The sequence below is a fragment of the Accipiter gentilis genome, chromosome 3 (assembly GCF_929443795.1).
Source record: "Accipiter gentilis chromosome 3, bAccGen1.1, whole genome shotgun sequence".
Lineage (NCBI taxonomy): Eukaryota > Metazoa > Chordata > Aves > Accipitriformes > Accipitridae > Astur > Astur gentilis.
Window position 1 is genome coordinate 28439782 of NC_064882.1, and position 25732 is coordinate 28465513.

General features: G+C 42.2%; 1 protein-coding gene across 1 annotated transcript; it reads right to left on the reverse strand.

Annotated features, from left to right (window-relative positions):
- Positions 1-676: 676 nt before the first annotated feature.
- Positions 677-19517, reverse strand: SLC34A2 (solute carrier family 34 member 2). The gene is made up of 14 exons (XM_049795331.1): positions 19462-19517; positions 19316-19371; positions 12928-13042; positions 12683-12820; positions 11977-12105; positions 10917-11060; positions 10150-10261; positions 8843-9038; positions 8022-8117; positions 5427-5547; positions 4542-4709; positions 3071-3187; positions 2859-2983; positions 677-1252 (listed from the first exon to the last, which is right to left on the reverse strand). The coding sequence occupies exons 3-14, from the start codon at positions 13031-13033 to the stop codon at positions 677-679; spliced, it is 2028 nt and encodes a 675-aa protein (XP_049651288.1). The 5' UTR covers positions 13034-13042; positions 19316-19371; positions 19462-19517.
- Positions 19518-25732: the final 6215 nt, after the last annotated feature.

A 25732-nucleotide genomic window follows, 5' to 3' on the forward strand; every position in this document is an offset into this window, starting at 1 on the left:
CCAGTGTTAAAGGAGACAGAGAGGGCTTGAATGGGCTTACGCACACCTTTATGCCAGAGTAGGACTCCCAGAGCTTCTGAAGGATGTCCCAGCGTTTCGTTTTCCTTCATACACATAGAATAGATTTTGTCCGTATTGGGAAAACTACTGTTTTCCGTTTTGACCACTGCAACCAAGTCAATGAAAACATTAGGATTCCAGGGGAGGGGGGTGGGGGGACAGTGTTTGGGTGGGGTTTTTTTCCATTTCCAGAGCTTTTTAGGTATTATAAAGCAACTTCTGCTGAATAAGCCAGTAGGTCAGAAAGGCTGTTCTACAAGTGCATTGTTTGTTTGTTTGTTTGTTTTGTAATTAAGTTTGAATTGTTCACCACTCCTTTCATCCCTCTCTTCATGGGACTACATCAGGATTTCTTTTGTTTGCTACTGATAGCATTGGAGGAAGGTATCACACGGTAGATCCTCTGTAAGCAAAACTGTCATTAGCTTTTCAACTGATCATAGATTTTCTAGGGACTCTGTCAAGCTTGTTTGACTCCATTCCTCGATGAGTGATATATCACTGGCTGCAGGAACCTAACAAAATGTTCACTCTGTCCTCAGTGCATTATCCAAGGTGGTTTTCAAGAGCCTGACTGTTCTATGCTGTATCTCTGCTAATATGGGTTGATCCACTACTATAAGGCCGTGTTGTTTGTGCCTGTTTTTTCAACACAAGCTGCAGCTGGTGCCCTTCTTCCACCTCTTTCTTCATCAGCCATCGCAATGGTGTTTTCATAAACCTCCATAGTTTTTAGTTGCTTGTCTTTGGCACCCTCCTGTTCTGCATTGACTTTGCAGCACTTGCAGAAGCCGCAGCAGTGTTTCCCACAAAAGGAGAGCGAAGACATAATTATATTGTCCCAGGGCTCTAGGGAGTGCATCCAGATGGGTAGGAAATCCCAATTTTGGAGCTTCTCAGGCAGTGAATGTGGTCGCCTTGACTGCATAATATTAATTACAACCACAGCAATAAAAAGAAGAAACAGGGGAAGGCAAACACCCAAAAGGACTGGCCAGCCTGCCAGTGACAGACCAAATACAAACAAAGGCAACAGAAAGAAGCAGAGGAGAAGATAAAATATAGCAAACCATCTGTACTTGGCTGTTATGTTCCCCAAGGTCTTGCACATGCGGATTGGCAGCCGGGTAAAGGGTAGTGGGTAAAACAAAATAATCCCAGAAATATTGAAGAAAAAGTGGCACAAGGCAATCTGAAAGCAAAAACGTTTGAGAAGTGCATTAGCCAAAATGCCTTTAAATGCTCCTACCGACATGTTAATAATTTCCAGTGGCGCTAAGACTCCATAGTTTCCCTTCCCTTGCTCCCCACTTTTTGTTCTTGTCTTTCATGCTATTTCGCTGCAGGGCCTTTCCTAGCACAAAGCAAGGACTTGGTAATACCTCATACATTGTAAAGATTGCTGCCTACAAACTGGGGACAGCTTTTGGACACAAGGCAAGCCTAGAGGGGATGGCATATCTCACAGATGCGGAAGTCTTAAAATGCAGCTTTCAACTGCAAGAAATGGAGTCCCATCAGAAGTAAAGCTGACAAACCAAACAGCTTTCAGGTAACAGTCCTGTTGTTAGCAAGGCATGAGAACGGTCATTATTGGGTTCTGCATCCATAAGTTTTCAGTGAAAGATGGGAAGTGTAAATTAGATATTGCATACAGGCTGTTGAGAAATTGTTAACAGTACAAATCTGGATTTTACAAAAACTAGCTAAAAGTTTATAGGGCTCTGAGGAGATTCCTGGGATGTGACTTCGTCCAGGTCTTTTATAATAATTTGATTCACATACTTCAAAATTGTTTTTTAAAAACTATGCATGAAGAGACACGTACTTGCTAAAGCTTTCAGAAGTTGCTTAAGGCAGAATAAGCATATTCTGAACAAAACAGTACATTCCCTGCTCACCTTATTTTCATTCTATAACTATTATCAGACTAAAGTAAATATGAAAGTTTATTTTTAAAGTACGTTATAAAAACAGCAAGTTATCACGAAATCTGAGCTTGGTCAAGATAGTATCTTCTCATGATTACATCTGTTCTACCATGCCTGAGAACAATAAAATGACTTCTGTAATTTTCTTGATTTATTGTGGCTAGTAAAAAACATTCATCCTATTCACAAAGGACACCTCATTATCTTTTCACTCTTTGATGTAGAGGGTTCATTCAAATGTTATCTGCTGCCTGGAATGTTCTTTACCGGGTGGTAAATGGGAGCCCAAAGACAAGCTGCCTACTTTTCAAACAGTCTGAGGCAACAAGGAATTCAATAAAACCCACCCAGATTAGATTTACAATGAGAAAATAGATGCCATGATGCTCACTGCAACCTCAGGTAGGTAGACAACTTGCCATCTTAAGGGCTGTACATCCTTCACTTAGGTTACAGGATTCCCTGTATACTTCATGAACAGAGTTAGGGTCCTGAGGAGGGAACTTACAGAAAATGGTAACCCTCACAGGGGACTACCTAAGAGGGTTGTCAGAGATGTGGGCACTGAATTCCAAGCTGCAGAGACCCCATGCTCAGGGGTCGATTGGCCCACCCTGTGTCAGTTCTGAATTAAGTCAGATCATGCCCAATTTACAAAAGCAAGATTTTACTATATATTGACATTCTTGGAATGTTTAATACACGCTTTTTGCTCTAGGAGTTGAAATGAATGAGCTGTCATTAATAGCACACACAAAATCAGGCATGACATCCATGGCATATTTGCATCAAAGCCAGTTTTGTCAGGTTTCTTTTTTTCAGAAAAGTTGCAACTTCTAAATGAAGTCAAGGAAGTTTTATACTGACCTGTAAAGAATATTTTAAGGTACTCCCTGGACTTGCTAAAGCTGCAAGTATAGCTGTTGTGGTTGTGCCAATATTAGCTCCTAAGGTAAGGGGATAAGAGCGCTCAATGCTTATAACACCAATGCCTAGGAGAAAAGAAACAGGATTGAGTGGTTTCAGAATGATGGAGAAGATAATACATGGCATTAAAGAATACAGTACTGACAACTTACCAACAAGGGGTGTAATAGCAGATGTGAAAACAGAACTACTTTGGACAACGAAGGTCATACCAGCCCCTGCAAGCATAGCCAGGTATCCAGCTAGCCAAGTAAAAGGAAATGGGAAATCTAAAAAAAATAGAGGGAGAACATTGTCTTTAGGATAACAGAATGCTCTATGTAACAGTAACACAGCACTGAAAAGACTATTAAGCATGTAGATACATTGTTTGCATATTGCCTCTTAAATGACAATTTGGGGTCAGAGTCAGTGCTACTACTCTAATTTACCCTGTTCACTGTACTCCCTCTCCAGTCTTCTACCACTGGATACGCTTTGAGATGGATACTGGACTAGGCAGACATTTGTCCTGACCCAGGGTAGCGCGTACATTGTAATACAATTAGGTACAAGAAATATTTCCACAGAGGTCAACAGAAACCCTTCTAGGAGTCTTGAGTGCCTTGGTTTCGGCAACCAAGAGCTCTGAAGACCGTCCTGAGAAAATCAGGTTGGTTGTTCTAACTAGTTTCAAGCAGATCACCTCCTAAAAATTCACTTGTTAACCCTTGCAAAGAAAAGCTAATCATGCTGATTAGAGAAGCTAGGCACAATGGCCCCCTGTAGCCTGCAGATTTAGGAGTGAGCCAAGAAGTGAGGACTTAATCAGTCGGGAAGACACAGAGGAACACAGAGGAGATCACAAATGAACAGTACCCAGCAGCTGATTACTTTCTACCCCTTGTTTTTGATTCAGGCAGTGTTCTTTGCCCAGGAGAAGAGAAGACAGAGCATGAGGACCACTTTGTTGCCTTCCCCATCTCTGTGAACTCTCTCTTCAACCACAGCCAGAGATGTGCCAGGACTGTTTTTCTCTGCTACAGGTTCTAAGCTCTCCATTCAAGGGAGGAGGAAGAAAAAGCAGCCAAGTGAAAAAAACCACGCATTTGCACTCAATAGATCCAGGCTGAAAAAACACCTGGAGAACACAGAGAAAGACAGAAAGTACAACTATTCAGGGCTGCCTTATCCTACTGAAGAGAGGGTTAAGCAGTGGAACAGGACAAGCAAAGGGAATTAGATCATTAATAACTACAAACTTTTTTTCAACTTTAAAAGAAACATGCAGGCTGTGTGCCAGAGCAGGCAATCATGATCTCAGCACTTCAGCGCTATCTTTTGAGGATGGGAACATTACATTTCTAACAGCTAATGATTATACATCAAGAAACAGAGCCTGGACTTTGGTCTCTGTTGCTGTTAATCTGCTGCAGTTCTCAAGCAAGCTGTTCGCTGATAAATTTTTAAAAGAAAGAAAATAACATGCTTGGGAGAAAAAGAGCTGGGGAGGGGCAGCGATTTTTGTTTAATACTGTTTTCTTTAAACTATTCTAGAATATCTGCCAGAACAGGGATACCAATAAACGTGCTCAATGTCCTTGTCATTCCTGAAAACAATCTTCAGGAAAAGCAGATAATTACCAGTGTTGATTGTCTTCTTGATAACGCTTGCCACTTGTCCTTTAAGCACAGAGTTTAATAGCTTAACAATCATCACCAAACAGGAGCACAGAACAAGCAGGGACAAAGCCAGAAGGATGAGACCGATGGCAAGATCAGGCAGGTCTGTGTCTGCAAAGAGGTGCTGGCCTGAAAAAGAAAAGGAAAATGAAATGGCCTAGCCACATTTTTCCTTCTGGTCCCAAGCCCAGCTCCAGTTTTCATACATGTCCCTAAGAAAATGGGACCAAAGCACACACGGCGTGAGGGGGTGATGCAAAGAGTAAAAATGCCACCTCCCTTGCTCCACAAAAGCCATGTCTGAGGGGGGAAAGAGGGGCTCTTCTGTGGACACACTTATAAAATACACAGCGGGCACCCCTGCGGGGCAGGCAGGAGCTGCTTGACCACGTGCAAGGGAGAGAAATACAACAGCACGAGGAAATTTTGGCGTGCCCCAAGCCGGATGGTGGGTTGGCTCTTCCCAGAGGCGGCTGCATGCCTGAGAAGGGCTGTTCAAAGTCCTGAAGGGCATGCATAGGGATGGGGATATCCAAGCAAGCATTACAGCAAAGTAACCGTAGCTCCAAGTCACCTAACAGCAAGGGTGACATGATACTGAAGATTTCAATTACTGATATCAGGGAGCGTGGAAAGAAATCCATCTGCAGCCAGTTACCATGATGATACTGGTAACTCCAGCTGCGTAGCTATAACAGAGCGCAGGCTGCTCTGACTGCACCTGCAGTAGTACCTTGTGTGCGAGTGCCTCTCACTGTACCTCTGAAGTAGTCTGTTAATGCTATTAGAAAGCTATATATACATTTGTAAAGGTATTGCCAAAGAAGAAATAGTTCTACTACTTACATTTACTGATATATTCTGTTTCAGTTACATTCTTGATGGTCCATGTCATGTTTCCTTCGGTCCAGCAAAGGTCAGGAGATGTGCAGTTTTCTGAAGGTGGAATTGTGACATTCTGCAGTGTCTAAAGATTGCGAGACAAAGGAGGTAGTTCAGTCACCTACAAGCCTTCATTAAGAACTCATGCAAAGTTCTAGGTTTTTACTACATCCAAGCATTCATCAGCTGAAGGCAGATTTGTAAGCTGGAGTGTAAGCTGGCACCACATTAATGACAAGGCAAAATTTTTTGCATTCTTAAAATAAATGGTTGTGCTGTTACCCAAGTCAATCAATACAGCATTTAAAGATTAAAATATCCCCCAAACCTTCTACATTGTAATAACCATAGTGCCACGTCATCAGCAGCTAAGAACTTTAACTACTGATGTCAGGATCTGTGGAATAAGGTTCATGTCTCGCTGCGGCTGGGGGACCGTGGCATTGCTTTTCCAGCCAGTGCCACAGCTTCCTTGGGTCAAAGAAAGACCTGTCGACTGTCATCTTAACGGCAGTTAATGGTCTGGTGAGTACTGCACAGGCCTTTGATTCAGAATACTACAATACTAGTGCAGCCTCTGTCGCTGGATGAGCACAAGCTGCTCACGCTGCCTTCCTATGCCTCAGTTTTCCTATCTGTAGAAACAGACGTGCTGCTACTACTTTCTTTCTTAAAGCTCAAATGTTACCTAAGAGCTAATTGCTAGCACTATGATTAGCATTAGTCTTACTGAGCTGAACCTGAATTTCTATTTACACCACAATAAAACCTTCCCTATAAGAGCTCCTAGGCCAGACATACTGCATTCTGATGCTAGGTCCATAAGCGCTCACGCAGATTAAGGAAGGGTTTGCTGACTGAATTGCACTTCGCCACGAGCGCGGCTAACAGCCAAATGGACTCTGAACCTCACTGCTGAACAGGAGGTATCTTTAAGAAGTGTTTGAGTGATTCTCTTCTGCAGAAATGGGGAAAGAGGAATCCTATTTTCTTGCTGGGCACTGCCTGCAGACACCCACGTTTGCGCGTCCCCTCCAGCTGATGCAGATGGGCAAAGCTGGGGGTGGATCCGGTGCCCCCGCATCGTCAGGGAGTGCCTGGCCTCCAGCCTCCCCAACGCGTCAGCCTTTGCAAACACAACGCGGTGTTATTTCTCACCTTCCTGAACTTTTTTCAGACATCTGAGTTTCAAAGCAGCTGCATTAGATCAAAATGTTTATCCTCATGTTTTGCTTTTAACATGTGGAGTCAGCATGTATTTATCCCTGCCATAAGTCTGTATAATCGGTTTTGCCAGAAATGAGTTTAACACACCAGGAATGTAAATCATTTAAATGATATTCCTCTTCCCCCACCAAGTTCAAGTCAAGCTTGTAGGGATTTCATGCATTTTTGTAATTTGACTACATGCTTGGGCAGTAGTTACACAGCCAAAATACAGGCAAGCACAGAAAAAAACTGTGTATATGGAAGTGTAACCTTCAGCCTATGCTTTCTGTGTAGTTGCTTGTCTTCTAGGAGTGGGGGACTGTAGGACTCAGGGGCTCAAGACCACACTGAGAGTTAGGCTGTGCCTTCTCTGGCAGCATGGCGAAGGGGTAGCCAAGCACGGGCTGGGACCCTGAAAGCAGTACCGCTGCCCAAGGACGATGCCTCCCCTGAGATTAAATACCCAGCTCCTCAGCAGCGTAACCTGAGCAGTTTCACGTTAGCACAGCTCTGCTCCTGGTGCTATCTCCCTAGCTAGCGTTTCACTGGCCATCCAGACCATCATTCAACAGGAGCTGGGCGCCTCTAAAAACCTAAGCACTTAATTTTAACCTCCGCTGTGTGTTCTTAAGTATCTTCTGCCTCAGGACTTCAGGAATTACTTTTCTATACATACCAACAAGCAGAATAGTCTCATTAGAGATCCAAGGGATATTTAACGCTCTAATTGTTAGTTAGCTGAACAACACAAACCAAACACTCAGCTCCACAGTTTACCAAAATACTCATTGGTGTTGATCTGGGCAACAGATTCCTTCAGGCTGCAGTGTTGCTTGGGTTAAGAACAACGGGACATAGCCCCACGGAGGCTGTCTCCGAGGGCAGTTTTCCAAGAAAGCTGCAAATAACCAGCTGCCACCAGCTGCCACCAGGTCACCCTAACACACGTAAGACTAAAGCTGGTTCAATAGATAAATGGTGGGCAAAAAGATATTTTTCTTTGGCCTGTACTGCAGATTTTTTCCACTTTCAGGGAGTTGGTAATCGTATCAGAGTTTAAAGGCATTTGGATGTGAAAGGAGAAAAAGGCTTGGCTCCAAACTACCAGTTCTGATAAGCGAGGGCCTGCATGGTACTGAAAGCAACAAGGTCAAGCTCACCACTGGTATGACAACCTTGATTTAAGTGGAGCAAAAACTACATTAAATTGTTTTCATTCTTTATCTGCTGCAAAAAAACCAAACCCTTATTTAAAAACCTAATTTCACAATCCTATGATAAGGAGTGTCAGCTACAGATAGGTAATATATTTTCTGAGGAACCTGGGAATGAATTTAGCATGATACTCACCACATTGGTTTCAGTTATGCACCAAATCTTTACCAGGCTTCTGTTTTTTGCTGACTCATCATTTGTAGCAATTGCATTTATTACTGACTTATCAAGCTTTAAAAAAAAGAAGAAGAAGAAAAAAGCATTATTCCAACTTGCATCACACACTTCTGTTCAGCCTTACTCAAATAACTCCCTTTGGAAGCTCAACCACATAAAGCCTGCATGACCATCTCTAATGCTGGAGCTGCTGCCCAACAGGTAGGAGGGGGTTTACTCCCAGAAAAAGGTACAACTCTATGGGCACAAACACTGTGTCTCATTCTCCCCAAATCATTCACCACTTCATCTCGCTCTTTCTATATAAACAACTACACTGACACAACTACATGCATTTACTGTCATTTTAGGAGTTGTGCACATGTGCCCTGGCCTCCAGCCGTCCCTCTGGATGTGTGCAAGTTTCAGTGTCATCTCTTCTGGTCCTATGCAGATCTTCTGGATGTGCTAGGTAGTCCCAGGTAGTACTACCTGCCGATGTCTAGGTAACAGGCTGCCATCCCATCCATCCCACCCATCCCACGTGGCTGTATTTGTCCTCACCTGCCTTCCCAGTCCTCCTAGCTAGGTCGTTAATGGTGAAATGTGGGGGAAATAGAAATGGGAAATATAGAGCTGGGGCTTTATGAAATGCTAATAAAAAGAAGAATCCACCTGCTAATGAGCTTCATCCCAAGGACACAGAGAAGTGAGTGGGAGCCCCCCACCATATTCAGAGCATTTTGATTAGCTGTAACTGAACCAAGTAAGCAGCTTCCTTGAAGAGAGAAAGAGCTTACCTCAATGATGAGCTTTGTAAAGGGGTCTGTGATAACTTTTAGTAGCTCAGGGGCATCCTCACCACTTTCAAGATGAAAGGATTCAACTATAGCACTGGTGAGATGGTAAAGATAGCCAGAAATAACTTCAATGGGCAACAGCGCAAACACAGCGAGCCAGTTAAAGAAATCATGGATTGTTGCCCCAGCAAAGGCCCTGTGAGAAAAAAATTTAAAAGCTGCTTTTAATTAAACAGCATGTGCGCAACATCAATTAAATATTAAATCATAGAAGTGAGGATGAAGCCCATTTCAAGATAAGAATAATTTCATTTCTGGGGTCACAGCAGTTGGCTACTTTGCTATAGAGCGCTAAGTTGTCTCCACACTGTTGGCCGAGTGAAAGAATGAGCCAGCTGAGTGAAACAAGACAAACTAGGAAAGGCAAAAATGATCCTTAGCACGAGATTGCCAAGAGTACTTGTTTGAAGAACAAAGTGGCTGTATGGCCTGCATTTGTTTTGCCTCTCACCCATTTTTGGTATATTTTTAATCCTCAGCCAGGCATTGCCTTTGGGATCTGTTCTCCCTGACTTATGGCAGGAGATGGCTCTTTGCAGCCCTCTCACATGTTCTTGCAAACCCTTGGTGTACAGGTCCCTTCCAGCTTCTCCTCCACAACCTGAGGAGCCACAGCGCTTCCTTCAGAGGCTTTAGCTAAGTGTATTTCATACGTCTGTTATGCCATAAATGACAAGGTACCAAAGTCTCATATCCCTGCTAAGTTTACTGCCCATCTCCAATAAGCCATGAGCTTTCTCACTGATAACGTCAAGCGGCGGTCTACAAGTTGTCACTGTATATATTTGACAGCCAGAACAATTCATTTCTCTACAGTTACCAGCTCTTGCTCACTGTAGACTTAAAAAAACCTTCAACAATGAAGTCTTTTAAGAAGCGTAGACCAAAATACTCTAATATTAACTTCTTGTACAGCCCTCCCATAATTATGAGATAATCAAAGGTCGGTAGTATATTGGGAGCAGTTAAAAATTCATCCTTGTGCAAGAGCCAGTTAAAAATGGTGGATTCTTACAAAACCACAAAACTTTTAAAGGAACCCAATATGCTTCTCCAAGTATAGGAAGCCATATATCTAGACAGCATTATACCTTGGCCATGGCCATGCTTGTCACTTTCCTAACTAGACATTCAAATTTTGGCCAATAGAAAGGTTGAATGGCTGTAGTAGTGATAGAGAATATAGAAGAAAACCTACAAAGAGGGAAGAAAAGCAACTTTTCAGATCTAGTGTTTAAGTACAATACCTTCTAAATTCGTTCCTGTCCCCAGCTTGCATGAGTGCCACAATCGTGTTTGTAACTGAGGTGCCAATGTTTGCCCCCATTATGATAGGAATAGCCGATCGAACAGTCAGCACTAGAAAGCAGAAAAGGAAGCACTGAATGAAAAAATCAAATCATCAGCAAGCTCTTTGTTTCAATGAAAATTAACATCTATGAATGTCACTGGAGCCCTGACTTCTCTTGATGTCACTGGGATTAGGTGCTCCAATACAGATATGTTTGCTTTAATCAAGCCCCCTGGGAACATGGTACTCCCATAGTCCTGTGATCCCCACCGAAACTGCAGCCCATGGTTATCATTTTTCACCACACATTAGAGGGCCAGAGTAAGATAAAGTCTCTTTTTCCTGGGCATTTTGTTTGAAATGATGCCACAGAAACAAATGAAGTTCAGTAACTGGCTAACATGAGAAAAGTATGCAGATACTTCCAAAATTAATGCATTCAATGCCAAGGTTTCCAATTATTTTCATTGCAGTTGTGGGCTTACTATTATGATTATTATTGTTATTATTATTATTACTATTGCTACTACTACTACTGTTATTATTATTATTATTACTTTTTTAAATTTTTATTTTATATCAGGGCAACAGCTGTGAAAATCTTTTTCTGCAGTCTCTACTCCTACAGCCAAAGCTTCTACAACTTGAACAGAGTTGGGAATGTTTGCACCCCAGACCGACATTTATGATTGATTTCTAGGAAGATACTCTAAGTAGACTTACGTGTGGAGGACACCATGCTGACCACAATGGATGAAGAAGTGCTGGAGCTCTGGACCATAACGGTCACCAGAACTCCAATCACCAATCCCGCAACAGGATTAGACAGCACTGAATCATCCTGAAAAATGTCCCCTGCTGCTTTACCTAGAAAAAACATATTCTCAGAGTGAGGGAAGTGCAAGTTAAAGTCCGTATTATCAGAGCATTTAATTAAAGATCATTCAACCATTTAATTGATACATATATAGCTATGCTTGCCAGCCAAAAAATGTACAAGATGATGTAGCCCAGGGATCCAAATTCAGGTCTTGAACTCTCAGCTTCTAATTTATCAGAAAATACTTTATGTTCTCTCATTTCAGTGACTGAATAAGCTCTACTGAACTCTGCAGAGAACCATATAAAACAACAGCCATCAGAGGAAAGACTGTACGGTAAAAAACCCACACATGCATAGATTTAAATGCTATTACTGCCTTGATATTTTTGGTTACTGCATCAAGGAAAACTATTTTAATAACCCCGAGTAATTCTGTTCCTATAGCTTTCTGTGCTGACAAAAATACAAAGGACCTCCACAGAAGCTCAGACATTTCTCTGATAACTCTTCTGAATCCTTCAGCAGAATTCAACCATTGGAGACAGGCAAATGCAAAAAATACATTTCAAGAGTTTTCATCTTTGAAAGACTTGGGGGACATTTCAGTTCTGGGTGCTTTGATCAAGAGTGCAACTTTCATATTTCACCTTGTTGAAGTGTCTTTCACATGAAACAAATTTATGCACAGATGTATTTGTGTAAACCAAAGTAACAGGAACCTACTAAGAAATCAGGGCCAATAATCCCTACATCAACAGCTCCTTGGAATTTGAGAAACAGAGGTGCTTTCAGACAAAGGAAGGTCAGTCTTCAATCAGAGCTACTTCCTTCTGAATCTATATCTCAACACATAAGTCTATGGAGAATGTTCTTGAAGAGTGATACTTGTAATTTACTCACTCAGGTGAAACTTACTGCCTCATTCATAGTTTATTCTGGATATTTTAGACATTTTCATACCTCCTACCAGTTGAAAAGCAGAGCTCAGTACATCCAGAGAACAAACGAACAAGTAGAGTAATCCAAGTAGCATAATAAACTTCCCTATCCCGTAGAGTACACGAATGATTTTTCCTTTTCTATCCAGTTCTGCAAAACAAATACGTTATGCATAAAAGGTTTGCTTGATGTGTCTGATGTTCTGTCTTGAATAGTCTAGCACACCAGCAGAGACTATGGAGTCAAAGACAGTGTTGTGACCCCAGTACTTGATTAAACCCAAAACAATGTTCTCCTTAATCAAATTTTAACTGCAGAAGCAGGTAGTTCGTTTATGTGGTTTTACCATGTAAAAGCTTTTGGTATGTGACAAAAGCCTTACAAAGTCTGAGATTGACCCTCGGTTTTACACAGTCATCCTACTGAGTAAAGAAAGACCAATAGGAGCCTGGATATAAAACCATATTAGTTTTGGATTGTTTTCCATATATCTCCTTGCGTTTTAAGGAGGGTAAGCAGCATGATTTCCAGATTTTTCTTAACTGACTAAATATAATATTCACTGTTGGAGAAGGTGAGACAGAGTGTAAAGCCTAGATCTGAAAACTCCTCAAATCTTAAATTCAGTTCTACAGCAAATATAATTTCAGAAAAATAACCAAGACAAAGAGAGCAGAAGTGATGGAAAAAATAAGTACAGGTAACATATTTACTGAGAAATGTCTACCTGACCACTTGACCCCAGTGTCCTGCAGTTCCGGCAGAGCCCATGGGTCATCTTCTTCTGGCGTTGTCTCATCTATCAAGGCTATTGTGGAAAACGCAGGTTGAATTTCTCCTTTATTTCCAAGTGAAGCCACATTGCCTGATGAAATAGAACATTTTAAGAAAAACAGTTTAATTACTTTCCATCTTCTCAAAGGAGCCTCAAAACTTATATATCTCTGTAACTCACAGGTGAGCTCACATTACCTTTGTGATTTTCTCCTTCTTTCCCAGCCATGTTCTGGTTTTGTTTGGAGGAGTCCCCAATATAGTTATTGGTTTCAGGCTTTTCCACCTCAGGCCAGGGAGCCATGATCTGTGACTAACAAAGTAGTGCTGATTAAAATGCAGGTGCAATCAAAATATTCAACTTACGATGGGGTATGTGAGAAATGTTATTAAGTTTAAGAGCAAAAGAGATGGAAATGGAATGGAAGCAATTTGTCCTTGAACACAGCTTTTTATTAATGTTTATGAATCATTCCTTTACATGTGAAATTGATTTCTCAGTTATGTTTAAAGCACACAGTTGATTTATTTTGTGCAATTTACACAATTAAAAAAAATTATTTCCATCTCATGCCTGTATTTTTGTTCGCTTTTAACTGCCATGAAAGCAAAGATTTCTCTGCTTTCCAAACCTTAGGCATTTCTTTTCTCCAATTCATTTTATCTCCTTTCAGCAAAAAGTCAGAGGACTGTTTTACTTTCTTCCACCTTCTGGATTTAACTGACTGCCTTTACCAAACCGGTAATTCAATATACAGACCTTAGCAAAGAAAGTTCTTCCTTAAAGCATTTGCCTAGTTTGGGTCACACATGCTAAACACAGTCTTCCTGGAAGCATGGAGGAGAACGTGGCCCTGGACAAGGTGGAGGAAGACCCCAGAGTTTCGAGCTCCAGAATTGTCGTGGTTTAACCCCAGCCAGCAACTAAGCACCACACAGCCGCTCACTCCCTCTCCCCCATCTAGTGGGATGGGGGAGAAAATCGAGAAATAAAAGTAAAACTCCTGGGTTGAGATAAGAAGGTTTTAATAGAACAGAAAAGAAGAAACTAATAATGATAACACTAATAAAATGACAAGAGTAGTAATAAAAGGATTGGAATGTACAAATGATGCGCAGGGCAATTGCTCACCACCCGCTGACCGACACCCAGCCAGTCCCCGAGCGGCCATTCCCCGCACCCACTCCCCAGTTCCTAAACTAGATGGGACGTCCCATGGTATGGAATACACCGTTGGCCAGTTTGGGTCAGGTGCCCTGGTTGTGTCCTGTGCCAACTTCTTGTGCCCCTCCAGACTTCTCGCTGGCTGGGCATGAAAAGCTGAAAAATCCTTGACTATAGTCTAAACACTACTGTGCAACAACTGAAAACATCAGTGTTATCAACATTCTTCACATGCTGAACTCAAAACATAGCACTGTACCAGCTACTAGGAAGACAGTTAACTCTATCCCAGCTGAAACCAGGACAAGAATGATGCTTGCTGAACAACTGGACAAGAGCGTAATTAGTCTTCAGTGGCCATTTGCAGGTTATTTGCCTGTAACTCACAGCTGATGCTGCAAGCGAAGCTGAGTTAGTGGCAGCAAGGTCAGGCTCACCCATCTCATGTAGGCTCTCTGTCTGAACCTCTTCCTTCCTGACCCCTTTTGAGCACATTTGACATGCACGGTAATATTAAGAAATAATAACTTAAAAAATAAGACATCACATGGCCAAATCCTGCCGGCACAGGTACAAGCACATGTGACAGACCTAGACCAGGCACAAGAGGAGGAGGCAGCTGTTCCTTGAACCAAAACCTGGAAGACTCCTACTTATTTACTTCGCCAATATCGGACGACAGAGAGAGGGACACGAAAGAGGGGGAAAGTGACCATGGGGAGCCAAGGCTATATACGATAATGTTTCTACCTTTCCAGGCTGTTGTTTAGCTCAGCCAGTGTGAGTGACGCCTCAGTGGAAAGGATGGGAGAAGTGAACCCTACCCAGAAAAGCCTCACCTTTGGGTCTGTCTCTTCCACCCTCTCTGCCACGCAAGTCGGTCAGTGCCACGGGCAAAGCTGCCCCGCAGCCACCGCATCTGGCACCTGGGCGGCTGAAACGCGGGCGAGCCAATCTGCCTGCAATGCTCCTCGTAAACAGGGCACCTGCGCCCAGCCTCCACAAGTCAGTCTCAGAGTTGCTATTGCGCTCCCGTAAACAAGGTTCACCTGCATTTAGCAGCCACTGTGAGGGACTATAATTAATCATTCATTTAAGCATAATCCTTTATGTGGCTGATGGTGAAAAAGTTTTGTCCCTGCACACCTCAATAAGCCACACATCCTCCTCCTTTAGCCGGGAAGGAAATGTCACAGACAAAATCACTCATGTCTTATTGTAACAGAGGAGGGTATTGTTTTCTGGCACTCCACAAAGAGAAGAGTATCTCCCTTTCCACACTAGCAGGAAAAATTATTCTACAATCCCATTAGCAAAAGCTCTGTTTTTACACATTCTTTATCCGTGATGTAAGGTCCAGAGCAGCTCCCAAGATACGCAAAGAAAGATCTTAGAACAGATGGAAGAAAATCACTCTTGCTTGTTTCAACAAGGGTTTCCATTTGCTTGGAGCAAATTCTCATATTTTCACCCATGCCAACAATCTCCAAGCCCCACCCATGCCAGAACACCTCCATCTTGTTAAACGAGTTTCATTTATACATGTTCAGCATTTAAAGAGCTCTAAAAAAAATAACTGCTCAGCACAAGTGCTTCTTAAGTGAAATACAATTGTGAAAATGCATTGGAAATTCGGATGTGAAGTTGCATTGTCGACATATTCCCATCATGGAGAGACACAGAATATGCTGGACCCCCAGCCCTAGAGATGCCATCAGTATTTTTACAGCTCTTCTGTTGCACTCAGTATGGAAATGAAGGATTCAGCCTGCATGATTACTGTATGGAAACCGAGCTGATGCATTCACTGGAGAAAGTGGAGCTTGAAAACTTCAGCAGACAAACAGCCTCTATGTCTCCTAAATAAATTCTCCCCATTCAAGAATTCAGCAGGGCATTTCTTCATAATAAGCATCTCCCATGTTCAGGATCCCACAGGTACGTCATGTATTATTACTGGGTTTGCTTTATGTGATTAAATACCATAGAATGAGAGTTGACCACCTCTGTGGGGGAAGGTTTTTTACAGATACGTATATAAAATTATTCATATGAGCCCTGGTCAACCTCCAGTTTGGGAAGGTAGACTTGAATACCGGAGGCCTTTACAGTATTTGCCTTATGCATTTGGGTTTGCAGAGGTATTACTAGAAGAGCCCATTCTGTGTGATTGGTATCCAGGACTGATGAAAGCAGAACCATCTAGATCCTTGAAGCGCTACCAAAGCTGTCAGCTGTCTCCAGATGCCGACTTTTGTTAAGAGGAACAGCTGAGAAGATAGTTTACAGCCACCTGATACTCTGCTAGAGTCCTGGCCACAGCTACTTACTGTTAATTAATCGCTGAGCTACAAGGGTAATCTACATTCTACAGTTTTCCCTTCAAAGAATTCTTCCTTGGCCCAAATGCAGACATTAACATCTTGAGAAAACACTCAGAAGAAAATCTGGGTGCTGCGGAGGAGCAGAGCAGCGGGGTGACAAAGCTAACTGCATCATTCCCTGGCAGCTCCTACGCGCCTTTAGAAAGGCTGACGTCAGGCAGAGTATAAAAGACCAACATCACTGACGCAAGATATAAATGACAATGAAAACCCTAATAGTGGTTTACTTTTGAACACCGAAGGCACAACTACACTGCGAAGGAACATGTTAGAGAACGGGCAGAGGATGGGCCGGTGACGACGCACGCCGCAACAAGGAGCTACGTTCAGCTGGACGCACCGGTCCAGGTCCAAAGGCAGGACAGCCACAATTGCTGGATGAGGCGCCCGGAGCGACGAGGTCTGCCCATCCCTGTGCCAGCCCGGGTGTCTCCGCGCCGCGCTGGTGGGACGCCGGCCAGGACGCCTGCACCCAGGCCGTAGTCATGGAGCTCGCGTCCGTCCAAGCATCGGCGCTTTGGACGTCCACCTGTCCGGAGCTGTGCTGAAACGGGAGCTAACCTCCTCCTGAATGCGGCAGGTCAAAATATGCTATGCATATTGCAAAGGTCTGAAAACTAATGCCTGCGCAAACTGTAATCCAGTCCGTTTCGGCGAACCTCGCGGCAAATCCTCTCACACCGTCGCGCGTGCTCCTTTCGTTGTAAGTATAGTCTTTCCTCGCCTTCGGAAAATGCTAACTACGTGTGACATCCTTTCTAACTCCAAAAGAAACTGAAACCTCCCGCTCCTAAGAGGGAGATAGATGGAAATCAGTGGCATTCAAATTCTGAAATAAAATGTGAGAGAGAAAAAGCCGAAGCCAAAGTGGGCTCCCATGGGTTTTATATGCATACTGACTCTCTCGCTGCAGCATTTCAAAGAGTTAAAGTCCCTGGGGAATTATCTGCGCAACACCAGGTGTCATGCAGTTGCCCCACGTTCCTCAGTGACTCACTGGACTGTAACAGCATTGCCTCTCTTCCAGGGCTAGACTCTCGGTGCTTTTCAGTTTTAAATCAGAAAGAGTCGTAAACGTATTTATTTTGCTGGACTTAACACGGAGAATATGAACTACCACTTGCATGTGCCTGGACGGTATTGTTTGTACCCCTCCACCCGTGACAGCTCACTAAAAGGCCACGTTGTGCCTGAAATAAGAACTACAAAGCAGTAAGCCTTAAAGAAATCTCACCTCCAGTGGAACATACCCAGCCAAATCAAGATGAAACAAAAGTACTGGAGAAAATAGCAGTATTTTCAAAACCAACTGGTAATAACTGCAACAACCACCAACACGACCATACATGTGCCTACAGGTTGCCTAAGCAGCTCCAAATCAAGTTTTGGGTGCAGCCAGGCTTTCCGCTCTCTCGCTCACTCTCCTTTCTCAGCTTTTCTACAAAAACCCATCACTTCCTTGTCATTCACCACTGTGCTACAGTTTTTATGCTAAAAAGGGATTTATCAGATAATTTGATATCTGACTACATGACTTAGTAAATATGAATATTTACCACACGTACTTCATAGGAATAAATACCAAGCTACACAGCAATCCTTCTTATACACAGTTTGAAGAAATACTGCCTCAAAATGTATCACTTCCAACACAGAAGCACATTATGTAGACACAGGAAAGGAAAGATCCTCAGCCAGCACAAATTCATTCAGTAGCTTTACATGAGCTGATAATTTTGCCCCAGAACCTGTTCCATGGCAGCCACAAAGCCCCAGGTGCAATGACTTAAACAAACACCAGCAATGATTCAGCCTCGCTAGGAGCAAGTCTTGTCTTTGCCCTGGCACCAGCTGCTTCCTTGGGGCTTTTTCTCTGAATAAGTTAGCAGGCTTAGCCAGGATGTAAACTTTCAACTAATGTAGTAGTAAAGGAAAAAATCGATATGTGAAAGCTAAAAAAAGAGCATTGTGCTCACTGTTTATTCTTATGTATCCCTGAGACTTACTGCTCACAAGCTTGAATCTAACATAGCAAAACTGAAAAAACATATAAAACAACCTAGTACAGAGAACTAATTTCTAAGCAAGTCCAGAGAGAAAATGAATCCCCAACATTAATTTTTGCATTCACAATCAAGCAAAGCACCAGACACTGCCACTGAGGAGCCAGAGCCAGGAAACATCTGTGAGCTACTTCAAATGCCTAGTAGGTATTTAAATAAAACAACAAAAAAGAATAATCCCATCAACAAGAAAATACAACAGATCTACCCCATCCCAAACACAAAACACATAGTAAAGAATCGAGAGAGGAAAAAGTAATGACATTAAAAAGACTTACTGATCTAATGGAAGAGCTGCTAATAAAAGTTACTGAGAAACCAGCTGATTTCTGCCTACTGCCACATTAGTTGAGCTAACTACATTAGACTAATGTATTCCTTTTGCCTCCGTGTATCAAACTGAATTAGCATAAGAAAATGTTTCCATCAAGAATAGCCTGACACGGCCATAGTGCAGCACACAGACTTTACACACTATCTATGCTAACACACGAACTGACAGTATTTCCTTCCAATGTTTCATTAATCAAATCCTAGACATTTTCCAGTATCCAATACCACTGATTACTATGACTTAAAAACTCACTTCTTTTCAATCCAGATAATAGTTAAAACAATACTTTCTTATGCTATAGGCAGTTATTTCTGGTGGGGTTTTTTTTGATAGGTGCTAATAAAATGCTTTTTTTCTTTATCATGTTCCATAAAAATAAATCTAGTTATTTGCAGGCAAAAAGTAGCACAGTTTGGTTTTAGAACTATGATTTTTTTTTTATCACTTCCTTAAAATATAAAAGCAGTTGAAACAGCACAAGGTGAAAATGCTAACAAGTGGATGACATTTCACATGCCATTCCAGTTCCCCACCTTAGCTCCCTGTTGCCATTCCTTGAGCTGCAAAAGCAGAGCTTTGGATTTATAAGCTAAACAAGTTTAAAAAAGAAGAAAACTTGGTCTTAGTTGTTCTTACTTACCACTTCTTTATTCCCAGACAACAGAGCGAACGGATCAACTGGGCAGCCACTGAAACCTGCAATATATATAGACAGGTGTTGAGCAAAGTTTGCTTTCATCACCGCGCACTAACATTCCTATTTTACAGTCCAGAGGCACTGCCTACCTGCAACTTAATGATCACAATCAACCTTTTTTTAGCAGGAGTGGGCAGCAACCAAGACTGATAAAACTACGGGCTATTTCACACTTATCACATTCTAAAAAATGTCCCATCAGCATTTAAGTACAAGTTACTTATGTGTTCATGTGAATGCTGGGAAATGGTTTGTTCCAGCCTGAAAAATTGCCATCCACCCGATCATTCAGTAATCTTTTTTCCAATAATAATTTTCCAAAAATATTTTGCAGTCTCAAAAGTCTGTCAAATGGGTGTGAAGAAGATGTAGTACTGTTATTTGTCTGTTCAGGTGCCTATTAATCTGCCTAAGAACAGAAGTGAAGGAGAATCAGATAAAAAGCGGTGTAAGGAGGAAACACGTAAGAACTTCTTTGAGAACAGAGGATGGAGTTTCATTCTTATCAGTGCTCAGTGTTTACAATTAAGGCGAGCTCATTAGCATTTTGGCTGTGGCTCTCCTTCTAAATGAGATTTAAAGATGTAAGGACACCTTTGATAATTGCATTCAGAATGCTAGCAAAGGAGCAGACTATATGACAAATAAGTTATTCAATAAATACGGTATGGCATTACAGATTAGACAAAGCAGTCACCAGCATTTGCTGTCTGTTCTACCGATGAGCTTAATGGGGAGCTGGCTGATGGGACTGCGTTAGGCACTGTAGCTTTATTATCTTTGAATTTTTTCTGTTTCAACAGGCGACTTATACTGGGAAAATAAGCTGTAAACCAGCAGCCTAATCAGCAGATCTGCTTTGTCTGCGTGTACGCAGTCGTATCTCCCAGTAGCTTAGTGACTTAGTAACTTAGAAAAATAAAACTCTTGCTTTTTGCACCTTTCAGTCCCGCAGAGACGCCCAGCCTTTGGAGCTGTGAGTCAGAACTTACTCCTCACCTGCGTCGGCACCAGAAACGTTTAGTAAGTGGTGATCGTAAAAACCTCCGCAGCCGCGTACGCAGCATCCCATGGTGGCAGCCGAAAGGCCGAGCACCTCCTCTGGCTGCAGCGGCTCTGCTGGTGCGGACCCCGCCGCCCCCATCGCCCTGGTCACGGCCCACGTTGGAGCCCAAGGACGAAAGCGCCAGCCCTGCCCAGCTGCAGTTTGCACAGAGATGGATAGGGAAAGGAAACCCGTTTCTCTTCTGCCTGACGCGGAGAACAGTCCGAAGTGGAAAGAAGCGATGGAAAATGGACCCACGGTCCACCTCGGTCGCTCACAGGCTCAGTTTTCTTAACAGAAGTGTGCTTTAACATTGCATCTGAAAACACTGGTTTTTCACTGATGCCCTACATGTGGGAAATCACATGAAGTTTTTAACTGGGAGTCCTTGTGTTCCTCTGAGCTGTGACTTACTCTCTTCTGAGTCACTGTTTGTGAAACCCAGCTCTGACAGTGAGAAGGTACGAGATGGGCACGTTCCAGGCACCCAGTTAGGGCCCAGCCAGCGCGTGGTGACGTCTTCCACGGCATTTTTATTCCAACGCTGCTCATTCCATTTGCTAAGCGCAATCCTATGCGCTGACCGTGTTGATGTTTTAGGAAGGCAATAATGCTAGATCAGACCCATCGTATTCCCAGTTGTTCACACAAAGGCACGGCGATCTATTCTGTCTTTGGAAGTCCAGGGTGGACCTTCTGCAGAGTCAGTCTGGCAGAGTCTCCATAAGAAGCTAGCCACAAAGGATGAGAGTGAGTGCTAGTTGTCCCAGAAGCCTTTTCCCTCATTCAGGATCGGAGGAGAGGAGGCTGAAATTCCTCCCAGGACAGCAGGGCAGTCAGAGCAATAGTCCAGAGCGCTTTTCATGCATCCGGCACAGATTCAAAAGATGCTGCTGCTAAGGAAGAATAACCCAATGCTCTTTCTTCCCCCTTCAGGGTTTACTTTGAAGCAACTGACCTAATATAAAAAATTATTCTTGGATAGTGAACCTTTAATAAAACAAAGCAAGCAAGCAGATTTCAAGGATCCTGATTTCCTATCACAAAAGTGCTGCATTACTCTGCAGCTACTTGGAATAATACCTGTGATAGTCTAGCATTTAGCAGGAGGTGCAACCAGAGAAAATGTCTCAAACACAGAAAGAGAAAAAAATTCCTGGCATACGCAAATTCTGCGAGAGGTGAACTCTGTCCAGTCACTGTTATATGTTGCAAGAAGTTATAACACAGGGAAGAGACATGTCTACATAACAGAGATCTGTGCTACAAGCTCCCTTACAGATCTCCCACACAAAAGGGATACTTGCTGTGCAAGCGTCGACCCCGTTCGTCTTTAAGACTCAGGCTCTAGTACAGTAAACCAAGTGCACCTAAGTCACAACTAAAATAAAAATAATTAAAGGGAAGTATAAAAAAAAAGGTCATTCATCTGCAAAGGTATCAGAGCAGCTCAAGGTACATATTCACTAACAATAATATTCACATGATGAGGTTTGTTCTTTCAGTCGACAGAGCTTCAAAAGACAGCATGCATGAGAGTCTTGCATGAGCAAGACTCTCAGCTACCATCAGGAGAGAAACTGTCTCTCTTGCAGTTTAATTTAATTTTCAATGTTCCATGAATCCGAAGAATGCACAGCTAAACACTTACTGTGCATTTGAGTTGTTGGGACTCTAGAAAACAGCTACGTGGCTCTTTACTGAAGAGAACTGGTATTGTTTCCATCATTTGGAAACAACATTGTCTATAATAACTTGTTCAGAAACCTCGAACAAATCTAGTTGTCCACATTTGGGAACAGCATTAGTGTAAATTAGCCTTCCATCTTCTGGATATGTAAAACACAAAGCAATTAAAGAGAGAGACCAGTGCTGATTTCAATATGCATTACAGCCAGAACAGTTATTTGGTTAAGGACTTATCCCTACTCAGCTGAAGAACACTTTCTTTCTTTGTGCAATTACCTGGAAAAATTTAAGCCCTTACTTTATTGTCTGAAAAGTATTCTGCATGTAAACATTTTAGCAGTTTTGACACTACTTTGACAGCAGGAAGAAAACACCTAATTTAATGTATAAAGAACCTGGATCCTATCACAAGGTTCTGTATTACAATACTATGCATTTCATCGCACATAAATGATATGCAAGAAACTAATGGAGTTACAGTAGTTAACATACTTCCAGAGCTGAGTAACGAATAGTCATAAAGAGGCAACATTCAACAGAGCCAATGCCAGGAAAGGGAGGGGAACATAAAATGTGAAGTGAAGGAGTCAAAAAGAGAAAAACTACAGGAAAGGCTTTCAGACATAAAAAGGAAAAGAATTATTTCAACACAAGAAAGACAGTTTTTACGAAGGAATAATATGGCCAACAATTTGAGAGAGATATGTTTGAAAGGAAAAAGGGACTCTGCTTTGGTCTCATAATAATCGAGCAGCCCCTTCACCATAGAACCAGTTTATTCTCATTACAACCATGCCTCAAATGTTTTGTCAGTACAAATGCATCCTTGGGACACAAGTTGGTGGGGTTATTTTGTTCATATCCTCCGTGATAGCTATGCTTTCCATTAGAGTCACATATTACAATTGTTTTTATTCTTCCTGGAGTATCTTATTTTAACTTCCTATCTAGTTGACGCTTTGCTACTAACACATACCAGTGCCCATTCTCAACATTTACCAAAGCGTAAGGGACTGCTCATCCAGAGCCTGCAGCACTGGCATAGGGGGACCTGTGGGGGTTCGGAGCGGTGGGAGCTCTGCACAGCCCCACAGCAAGACGGTAAGTGCTTCCTACCCTGTCCCAGGGGAGGCACGATGACAGGCAAAAAGGCACAGACTAAAACATGGCACATGTGCAAAACCAGCACCAGCAGTAGCCTGAATTTGATTTCAGCCAGAATGCTAAAAATATGAATCATATCACATGCTTTGACAACTAAAGCCCAGACACATTTTTAAAAGTTTTCCTATCACAGCTGCTCTAAACTTTTATTCTTTGTCTCAAATGTTTAACTAAAAGGTTTAAGAAATGTCCATTAAAAAAACCCAACTCCAAACCAAAGATCTGCTGCTGCTTTAGGGTAAGAAATTTTTAATCACAAAAGAAACCCAATATTATTCCCCTCTTGCTAACCTTTCCTTACTCTTTTTATAGTCTCTTCCTTTACCTCACTCCCACCCTACACCCCCTCTCCTCCCTGCTCCTGTTCACTCTCAACCAATCTTATATTCCACATCCTCCCATTGCCTCCCACTTTGGACACATATTCATGAATGAAAATAACATCTTCCTAACAAACAAGTAACGGGGAAAAGGAAGAGGAGAAGAAGTGAAGGGAAATGTGAGAGCTTTTAAATAAATAATAATATTTACACTCTTATATAAACCTTAATTTACCAATCTCAAAATGCTTCGGGAAAGTAGGCATTGTTGACTCCTTTATTATTCACAGACAGTTCAAAGATTTATTTTTTTTTTTTTTTAAGAAATCCTTTGTTTTCTTCCTACACAATTTGTTAACCCTTGGCTGACACTGGACATGGTGTTGCCAGTAGCAGGATGAGCAAGTATAATTACCGGCAGCCAGCCGAGCATGTTTACACTGAAGAGAAGACTCATCTCACATTTCCAACCTGTCCACTTCTGCACCTGCGTTGTACAGCCTGCTGGACTCCACACGCTGCCTGCAGAGCAGCTGCACAGGTACAACAGCCATGCTAATTTGTCTTCTGCCCAAATGATTTCTGCCTAAAAGACAGATTTAGGAGTGACTTAAAACGAGGCTTTTTGCCAAAATAAACAAACTCACACAAACACGCTACTCTTTCAAAGGCCATATATGTACTAATTCTGTATAGAATTGTACATTCCAAATAAAGCATTAAACACTTCAAACTCTAGTTTAGAAATTACAAATTATTTCATCAATGACACCGTTTGTTACTTATTGTTGTGAAATGCTAGGCAGTATCTCCTTTCTGAGCCTTCATCCCTGAAACAGCTTTTGGACAACTTAAAGGTGAGTTACATAAGGCAATCTGTTGCCCTAAGGTGAGAGAATAAATCCCTTTTCTTTGAACTTACTTTCCATACAACTAATTATGCAACACACTAATTCTGTACAGATCTTTAAACTAGGTCTGCAAAATTAACAGCAAAATCAAACCATCTAGTATTTAATAAATTTCAAATACAGTAACTTTCCTTAATGTATAGTTCATGAGCAATTAATTACCCATGATTATCATCTAATGTGAAGGTCCTTGACTGTGTCCAGAGGAGGGCAACAAAGCTGATGAACGGCTGGATGGCATGTCCTACGAGGAGTGGCTAAGGACTTTGGGTTTGTCCAGTCTGGAGAAAAGGAGGCTGAGGGTCCACCTCAGTGCTCTCTACAGCTTCCTGAGGAGGGGAAGTGGAGAGGGAGGTGCTGAGCTCTTCGTCCTGGTATTCAGCGAGAGGACATATGGGGATGGTTCAAACCTGCACCAGGGGAGGTTCAGAGCGGACATTGGGAAGCATTTCTTTATCAAAACATTGGTCAAACACTGGAAGAGGCTTCCTAGAGAGGTGGTCTAGGAAGTGTAAGAGGCATTTGGACAGTGCCCTTAATAACATGATTTAACTTTTGGTCAGCCTTGAATTGGTCAGGCAGTTGGACTAGATGATTGTTGTAGGTCCCTTCCAACGGAACTATTCTATTCTATTCTATTCTATTCTTCCTATTCTATTCTATTCTATTCTATTAATTTCTGCCAGAATAATCAGTAAAGTATCTAAGTCAAGCTGGGTGCGAGGACAGCCCTTTCTGGAGTGAGCACTACAGTAATTTTCTTACTGCATTATGCAAACTAGTTTTGCTGCATAATTGTTAGATCTTGCAATTAGGAGACTCTCTGTGCCATACATCGGAAAAATTTTCTCCCTCTGTCATAGCAACTTCTCCCAGTGACGCCTGTGTCACATCATAAACTGTTTTGATCCAATCCTACTGTCACCTATAAAAATTGGATGGTTTGGGAGGATTTTATTCTTGGAAACATGACACTGTACATGGTGCAGGAACCATCCCCACTCTCCTTGCAGTATAAATTGGATGCTGGCCCTCAGTCTTAAGTTACACATGGAAAAATATAATGCTTTTTTTCTTTAACATAATTCTATTCCTGTGGACTTTCTATAGACTTCAGATGCCCGTCTTTAAGATGCATGTAATGAGTGACTTCACCAGAATAGGAAAACAGTCTCCATCTGTTAACGCCATAGCTTCTTGTAAACTATTGAAAATTAGAATCTACCACAGA

Bases quoted from the DNA above. Each gene is read 5' to 3' on its own strand.
- SLC34A2 (XM_049795331.1), bottom strand. From the start codon at position 13,033: ATGGCTCCCTGGCCTGAGGTGGAAAAGCCTGAAACCAATAACTATATT. The intron at 10,262-10,916 runs GTAAGTCTACTT...TCTGCTTTCTAG, and splicing joins CAGCATGGTGTCCTCCACAC to TGCTGACTGTTCGATCGGCT. The intron at 8,118-8,842 runs GTAAGCTCTTTC...TTTTTTTTAAAG, and splicing joins TTACAAAGCTCATCATTGAG to CTTGATAAGTCAGTAATAAA.